Source organism: Morone saxatilis, unplaced genomic scaffold (assembly GCF_004916995.1).
Source record: "Morone saxatilis isolate NCDOM2014 unplaced genomic scaffold, NCSU_SB_2.0 Contig11, whole genome shotgun sequence".
In the NCBI taxonomy this organism is placed as follows: Eukaryota; Metazoa; Chordata; class Actinopteri; family Moronidae; genus Morone; species Morone saxatilis.
This window is the reverse complement of record NW_023339663.1, coordinates 16,295,765-16,304,402: the sequence shown is the minus strand read 5'-3', so window position 1 is coordinate 16,304,402 and position 8,638 is coordinate 16,295,765. Positions and strand designations below refer to the sequence as shown.

Below are 8,638 nucleotides of genomic sequence, written 5' to 3'. Positions count from 1 at the left end.
TACATCTTTAGGATGCTCAGGAGGGGCTGGGGAAATGCACACAGTACATGTGTGCATGATTTCTGCAAGTTCATGGGGGTTAACAAGACATTTGAATGAATGTGTGTCTTCCACAAATGTCATCAGGGCTTTTACTAAGACTTCCAGACAGCTATTTCTAGTGAAGGACAACGAGGCAGATAAAGAAAAAAGAAGGAGCAAAGAGCAAACCGAGAGCCTGGGATCTTGTGGCTCCCAAGCCACTATCTGATATTAAATTCTTTTGACATATATGAACCTCTTTTCCAGTTGGCTGCTGATTGGGAGGGAACGTCCATCTTCTCCCTGTGCTCGTAAAGCTGAGAAAAGGATGGAAGTGGGGTTTACAGGGACGGGAGGTTTGACTAGAGTGCCTTACTGTTTAGTGAAGCACAACAAACAACAATGAGCAAACGGTAACATTAAACTACTAGAAAGTGGGGGCGTCTAAGAAACAGAGGGGGATGTGGGGAGTATAAACATTAGAGGCATTTAAGATTGGATGTTAGCACATCAGTGTCAGCCTGGGTCAGTGGCTGCAGAAAAGGACGTGGAGGTAATGGCTCCCTAAATTGGATTTATTTTATCAGAGGCAGTAGTGAGAGAGAAAACAGTGCTGCTGTAAGGTCTCTCTCTAATCCCAGGGAGCCAAGAGGTTAATTTAGTGTGGCAAGAACTGCCTTCTCCTCTCACTCCTCTTCTTTATGTCTTCATCTCTATATTTCTTTTCTACCCTCTTTCCATTCTTTCTAGCTGTTCCCCTGCCAACTTTAACTTGAAGTCTCATTTTGCGGGAGATAACTGTTCCACCATACCTGTGAAAATCCTCGTCGACTGTATACTCTCCATAAACAATTTCCTTGTACAACTTACAAGGGTTGTAAGTTTCTCTGTTCTGCGATAGCAATTGTAGGCAGAGGGAAACCAAAGCTTCAGAAAATGCACTCCCACTCCCACAGCAGGATGTCTTTGTAGCTCTGAAACAGTGTATGTGCCTGCTGAGTGCGTATGTGTGTTTGTTGTGGGATTGGATAAGTGAGACCAGGCTTGCTGCCAAAGGGAGAAAGGGAGGTGAAAGAGAAGAAGGAAGAAAGAAAGAGAAATAGAGGCAGAAGGATGCTGCTTTTTGGACTTTGTTGTCTTCCCTGTAGATGTTAAAGTGTGTAAGTTATGTGCACGCACACACATACACTTTGCCAAGATCAAAGTCATCATCTCTCCAGAAGCACTGCTGTTGTACCATTACCACATCCTCATCGATCATAAGGATGACATCTCTTGTTTACAATTAGAGAAAAACAGTGAGGCCGTGTTTTACCACTCCGCGCTTGCTTCCTTCATCTTAACATATACTCTCCTCAGGAAATGTTGATATGTCTATTTTTACAGGGAGGTGGTTTGTGTGAAAAAGTAGATAAAAGTGCCTGAGGTAGGAAGAGACAGTGAGGGAGGCTGCTGCACCATAAGCAGGCCTATTCTTCCCCCTGTCTCTCCCCTCATGGGATGGGCTCCATGAGCATTGACAACCGTGACGGTCACAGGTCCTCACGAACAATAACTAAGACTCTTTTTCTGTGTCTCTCTCCAGGCTGACTCGGGGCCTCGTGGAGCCAGCAGGGAACGTCTGGGTGCAGAGGGGACACTCACCCAGGAAAAGGGTGGCCACTCAGTCCCAGCCCACCTCCTGGGAAACCCCTATGCCTTTGGTCTCACCCCCGGTGCTGTCATGCAGGATTCACGTTTCCAGCCCCTCAAGTGAGTCGCACACTGCTCTGCCCATTTCTTTGGATTTGCAGAGTTTACATGTTTACAATTAAAAGGAAGGTTCTACACACTTTGATAAAAAATGTATTATTAGTTCATGGGTTTATTGAGCTCACTGGAATAAGCAGCCACAACCAATGTACAGACTTTTGTCTTGTTGGTGTGGTTTTTGAGAGGTTTTTTGGGTGAAAATGGGTTATTTTGTGCAAATTTCACAACAGTGAGCACATACAAATCTAACCCTGGCTTTTCTCTACTGTGCTCTACCACTTCTCTTACCCTCAGTCTGCCCAGACAGTTGCCTAATGCCCCTGGTCCTGTACCAGAAGAGTACCTCCGTGGTTTCCGGCCCTATGCCACGACTGAAGATGCCCTCCGCATGCCCTCTTTGCCCTTGGGCCTGGACCCTGCCACTGCAGCTGCTGCAGCTGCCTACTACCACCCCAGCTACCTGCCCCACCCTTCCTTCACGCCATACAGGTAAGCCTCTCCTCTCATTTGTTTTGTTGACTTGGCACCCATTTCCTCTGAGAGCAAATTGTGCAAACCAGTGCATGGCTGATCTAAGTATCAGTACTGCTTTGACTCAGCAGTAAACACATTAGCGTATAGCTGACCTTGATTTCATGTTGCCAGAGGTAAAATATTTTGTTGATGTTCTTTATTTGTATATTTATTTAACTGGGGGAAGAGATTTAATTGAGTGTAAGGGAGAGAGATGTGACTAAGACAGAGGGCAGTACAAAATAAAAAAATCAGGTTTCTGGTAAACAGAATAATAACATAACGGAAACAAATTAGGCAAACTTACAGTATCCGCATGAGCAGGCAGGAAGGAAGTCTGTTAAAACAAAAGTAGCATCACTTAAAACATGCTGTGTCACATTCTTGCACAGAGCACTTGGATACCGCTTTGCAACACATACGAGCAGAGTTTATCATATTGGGTGCACTGAGTCCTAAATGAAGGCTTTATATATTGCATCATCTGACAGGCTGCTGCTAAGAAGCCTCTGTTTAAAAATGTCCTGATCAGCTGTGTCAAAATGCTTTTAAGAGATTGATTTAAAAATAGATATACTTCACATTTTATTGCCAGAGGCTACAGTAATGTTATTTACAACCTTCAGAGCTGATGTAATGGTTCTTTAGTGCTTTCTGAATTGCAGTGCGGTCCTTCATAAAACAAAGAGAAACACTACATTTATTTGAGAGTTTTCCAAAACATCTGTGGGTCTCTAATATTTTTTGCAGTCTGAAACAAACAAAACTCTGTATTTGAGCTATTAATGAAGGAGCTGTATTCATTTTGAAGTTTCCTAAACCAAGACAGTTAATAGCAAGACCCATTTTCCTTTTCTTTACCCAAGCTAGGTTATACTAATGGATAAATTATGAACATGCATAAGAGAGCTAAGCCAAGAGCTGTTTTTGTCCACATGCTTTTTGAGAAATTACCAGATAAGCTTTCTCTACATCTGGGATAATAAATATCTTGCTCAACACTGTGGTTTGTCCATTCTCTCATAAAGAAAATTAGTTTTGTTTTAGTTTTTTTGTTTTTTACTTTGGTGTTCTTTATAGGAATGGAAGCTCAGCGATCATACAAAGAAAACACCAGCAGCAGAAAATCTATGTGCAATATTTGTTAAAAAATACATTCATTTTAAATGTATACTACATACGATCATGTGGACTGTGTGTGTGTATTGAGAAGGGCCCTGTTTGCTTTAGGCTATCACACAGCCTGCATGCCCCTGGCCTGTCAACCCAGCAAGATCAGAGGACTGCAGCACCCATCACACACTGCGCTGTAATGGATTTAATGAGGGGATGAGCAGTGGATGTCACACACATACACAAAAACACACGGTTGTGTATTTACTCAAAGCACAGTATCTTGCTAGCTGCTGTGTGGTGATTGAGGTTAGCTGACAGACATTGCTGCTTTCTTGAAAGATGGAAGACCCTGTGATGTTGCTTCTTTGGGAGGCACACAGGTTAATGAAAGTGAAGGCTGCACTGTCACACGGGGAGACTGACTCCTTCTCTTTCTCTTTTTTCTTTTTCTTATTGCAATCCTTATCTCCCAGGATGGATGACACATTCTGCCTCTCTGCTTTGAGGTCACCTTTCTACTCGCTGCCAGCAGGGGGAGCTTTACCCCCCATCCATCCCTCCGCTGTTCACATGCACCTACCAGGGGTCCGCTACCCTGGAGATTTCACACACCCTTCACTGTCAGCATTGCAGTCTGAGAGGTAAAGTTCCCTTACTTCACACATAGGTGCAATAATAATGCATAGACCTTAGCAGTTACCATAATTATGGATTGCCCTTTCTAATTTCACTGACATCTCTTCTCTCCTTCTGTTTCCCCATCCACTTTTGCTTTTTAGGCTTCAGCTGGAGGATGAGCTGCGACAGAGAGAAAGGGAACGCGAACGAGAACGTGAGCGTGAAAAAGAGAGGGAGCGTGAGGTGGAGAGAGAGAAGGAGCGGGAGAGAGAGCGAGAGCGGGAGAGAGATCGGGAGAGAGAGCGGGAGAAGGAGCTGGAGAGGGAGAGAGAGCGTGAGCGAGAGAGGGAGCGTGAGAGAGAGAGGGAGAAGGAGAGAGAAAGAGAGAAGGAGCTGGAGAGGCAGAAGGAGAGAGCACTGAGAGAGAAGGAGCTGCAGGCATCCAAGGCCATGGAGAGCCACTATCTGGCCGAATTCCATGCCATGAGGGGGCAGGAGGACCGAACCAAGCCTGAGAGACTCACCCCTAATCGGGCTGGTATGTGTCTGTGCTGCCCCTGTAGCCTCAATCATAGTGCTTGTAAACACATGTCCCTATAAACACTGTATATCATCTACAGCTGAAACAATTATATGCAAAAATGTAAGATAATTTGTTATTCATTTAAGGCATTTCTTAAGCTATTTGTTAGCTAGTTGCGGTCCTAATATCCAAATGTTTATGCTGTCCTTTCTCTTTTGGTAGATAAAACCAAAGAGCCCGCCCCTCCAGCTCCCAAACCAGTCCCGCCAGGACTCCACTCTTCAATGGTCCAATCACATCATCCTGTCCCTGGTATAATCTCAGGCCACGGCCTCTACATGGGGCCCGGCGCTGTTGGGCCGGGGCTCTCGGCCGCAATGATGGCTCAGAGGACCAATGAGGAGGAGAGGTGGTTGGCGCGGCAACGCAAGCTGCGGCAGGAGAAAGAGGATCGTCAGTACCAGGTGTCTGAATTCCGCCAGCAGGTTCTGGAGCAGCACCTGGACTTGGGCCGGCCAGGTGACGCACCAGATCACAGGGCAGAATCACACAGGTGAGACAACACTCACAAGGCTAAATTCATGTAGTCAAGCCAACAAAATTCCAAACCCCATTTTTTAACCACAAGCCAAGGCAGTATTTATTTCCACATGACTTGGCAAATGCATAGCTGTTTTGCCAGTGTTATCTGATTTTGTTTTAGGGTCTCTGTGACACCAAAACCCATGCTTGCTTTCAGTGCAAACACTATTTTTGGGGTTTTTGGCTGTCTGCTTCTGCTAGCCTGATAGGGACAGTTGTTCCTGTGTTTTGAAGCCTCAGAAGCTGGCAGGCTTTAGAAGTTTGTTTTCAGGCAGGACTAGAAAAAAGATAAACCCTGTCAGAAGCATCATGTCTACTCTATTTCTGTCCATGCTTCCTTCCAGGGCCGACATGTAGGCAAACAGGCATCTATGTTTAGGTGTTGATGTAGGGTGTAAAGTCGAGTCCTGATGACTGCTGTTTCATGAGTAGTGGTGTAGGGGTTTCAAACAGGCAGCAAGTGGGATGGCTAAGACACACAAAGGCTAATTCTCTGCTAATCCTCTCAACCTTGCACAGCGTAAGCCCCCTACTTACCCTCCTTTGTTACTGTGCCTGTGTTTGTGTTGTGTGTAATTCAGAAGTGAGGTTGTGGTTAATGCTGAACTGGTGGGACAGGAGAGAACACACGTCTGCTATCAGTAACCCTATGGTATAATCGCAGAATCACAGCTCACAGGCTGCAGATTGCAGATAACGCACACACATTTACTCACGCACACGCACACAGAAATGCAAACACAAACAGGAGGCATAGATAATTTGACTGGTCATGCAGTGTGCGCTCCTGCCAGGTTTGATTTGGAAAGACGCTTCAGACAGTGTCCATCAGCCATCTGCCTTTCTTTCTTCCCCACAGTTGCCATTTCTTTTCCTCCACCACCATATCCCTATTCCCAAGTCTCTCTTTTCACCCTTGTTCTCCTTTTACATATTTATTCATCTCTCTCTCTCTCTCTCTCTCACATGATTGAGTATGATTCCCCTTCTAAATATCCATCCTTCTCCTTACCTCTCTGTCAGTCATTTTCTTCTCTGCCTGCCTGTATGTCAGGAGAACATTTCTCCTGGCCTCTCCTTCAGTAGACTGCTCTCTGAACTTGTTCTCTTACACTGTGTGTGTGAGTGTGTGTGTCCGTCCACGTGTGTGCATGCATGCCACACTACAAGGACCTAAGACATCAAAACCCGGCCTGTATATCTGGAGGACATTGTGTGCCTTGGCCACATCCTCACTCTGCTCTGGGCTACTCTGTCTGGGGTTGATAACACTGTTTTGCACAGATACACAAACCCACCGACATACTGACAGGGATGAAAAGAAATAGGCAAGGCATATAAGCACTTTGGTGCATTTCTGCATTGCATGTGTGAATTTAAAACACTATTAATCAATTTTACACGAGATGTGGACATTGTACTGTATTTCTAACACATAAACATGACTCCTGTTCCATTGTATCTCTACAGATCCATACCAAATCACCATGAACCAGGAGGCCGTGACCTACACCCTCACTTAGGCGCCCCTCCACCCCTCATCTCCCCCAAACCTCCTCAGCCACCACGAGAACAACACCCTCCGCCTCCCACAACCCTGTGGAACCCTGCATCTCTTATAGATACAGCCTCAGAGTCCAGACGTAACCACGAGCCCTCAGGGATGGGACACTACGAGCTCAGTCGGCTACCCCCAGGGCCCTCCAAATATGAGGATGGACCACGACGGAGAGAAGGGGGAGCAATGGAGAAGTATCCCCCACTGAGAGGTCCTCCGGGCCTGCCAGAGCCCAGCACATTCCTTGCTGATCTGGAGAAATCCACCCACTCCTTCCTCAGCCAGCAGAGGGCATCACTATCCCTGTCTAGCCAGTATGAACTGGAGGGAGTTGTGAAAAGCAATGCTGGACTAAAGAGTCTCCAGGGACACCCAGGGCACAGTAGACATGGACAAGGGCTAGGAATGATTGCTGGGCCAGGGATGGGACAGGTAGCCACACTGACAGTGGGTCCAGACACAATGCTGATCTATGACGAGTTCCTGCAGCAGCATCGAAGGCCCGTCAGCAAGCTGGATCTGGAAGAGAAGAGGAGAAGGGAGGCCAAGGAGAAAGGTACTCACCATAGGCACATTGTTGTAATACACCTGATCACATGCACTCTTACATGCTTTGAACTATAACTATATGTTTTATGTAACTGTCAGCTTTAGAGTTAAAAAGTGGGGTCTCAGTGGTGACCTCTTTTTTTGCTGCAGGTTACTACTATGAGCTGGATGACTCATATGATGAGAGTGATGAGGAGGAGGTGAGAGCTCATCTCAGGAGAGTAGCAGAGCAGCCCCCTCTCAAATTGGATGACTCCACAGAGGTAAAACACATGCCAACACATACGCTTTTCCGTGCTTTCCTTGATGGAGACACACTCACGCACTCATGACAGAACATTGTACAAAGATTTTTTTTTTCTGCCTCTCTGCACAGAAATTGGACTTCCTGGGAGTGTTTGGCCTGACCACGGTGGGCCGGCGAGATGAGCTGGTGCAGCAGAAGAGAAGGAAGAGGAGGAGGATGCTCAGGGAGCGCAGCCCCTCGCCACCTGTCTCGCACTCGAAACGCACTCCTCCTCCTCCTCCCCAGCTTAGCACGCGCTTCACGCCTGAGGAGATGGACCGAGCACCAGAGCTGGAGGATAAGAAGCGGTTCCTCACCATGTTCAGACTGTCCCATGTCACTATACAGCAGAGGAGAGGTAAGAGAGTTTATAGTGATACACAGATTAAAAGCAGTCTATGGAACAGGTACTCCTGAAAATACTTTTATGTTTAAAGAAAAGAAAAAATATGGGTGATTCTGATTAGTTAGTGGAAGACTTAACCGTGCGTAACAAGGCCTCTAAGCAATTCTTAATTCAATAAACCATGGCTCCCTTAAGTATAGTATATAAGAATATAACGTGATTGCCTTCCATGGTAAAACATCAGAATAAAGTGAAGGAAATTGTTTTACTGACATTGATAAATAACATTATCAGTGTGCCTCAGCAATCTAGTTAGAAAACACTGTATCACAGAACTGACCCAGTGCCCTTTACATGGCATACAAGCACCCCCCCCCCCCAAATCCATTACTCATATCATGTCTCTTCTCTTTGCTTTGACATCTCATTTCAGCAGAGTGAAGAAGAAGACTGATTGCATGCTCATTTAGTTTTTAGAAAGTAATAGTCATTCTCAGTCAGCTCTAGAGCCTGCTGACGCTTCACTTCAGCTGAGCCCTTCCTGCTTTACATGCACTCCTTTCTCAACATGTTGACTCAAGCCTTGAAGGAAATCATAAAGAGGTCAAACAATGAACATGCCAACCTCAAACCCGTATATTATATGCAGCATATATTAAAAAGTGTATGCATAATGTAATGCTTTAAAATGCCCTAGTTAGAAACGTGGACTTCAAGGTTCTGTTTGTAGACACTTGCAATTGTACACACAACATATACAGACACACACACACA

General features: G+C 45.7%; 1 protein-coding gene across 1 annotated transcript in view; it reads left to right on the top strand.

Annotated features, from left to right (window-relative positions):
* Window positions 1-520: 520 nt before the first annotated feature.
* The window catches only part of gse1 (Gse1 coiled-coil protein), a 13,898-nt gene continuing 5,780 nt past the window's right edge, over window positions 521-8,638 (top strand). The window contains exons 1-9 of the mRNA XM_035652055.1: window positions 521-574; window positions 1,607-1,773; window positions 2,068-2,262; window positions 3,876-4,043; window positions 4,182-4,558; window positions 4,766-5,096; window positions 6,596-7,239; window positions 7,383-7,495; window positions 7,609-7,876. Of these exons, the coding sequence (XP_035507948.1) occupies window positions 521-574; window positions 1,607-1,773; window positions 2,068-2,262; window positions 3,876-4,043; window positions 4,182-4,558; window positions 4,766-5,096; window positions 6,596-7,239; window positions 7,383-7,495; window positions 7,609-7,876 (2,317 nt within the window). The remainder of the gene's footprint in view (window positions 575-1,606; window positions 1,774-2,067; window positions 2,263-3,875; window positions 4,044-4,181; window positions 4,559-4,765; window positions 5,097-6,595; window positions 7,240-7,382; window positions 7,496-7,608; window positions 7,877-8,638) is intronic.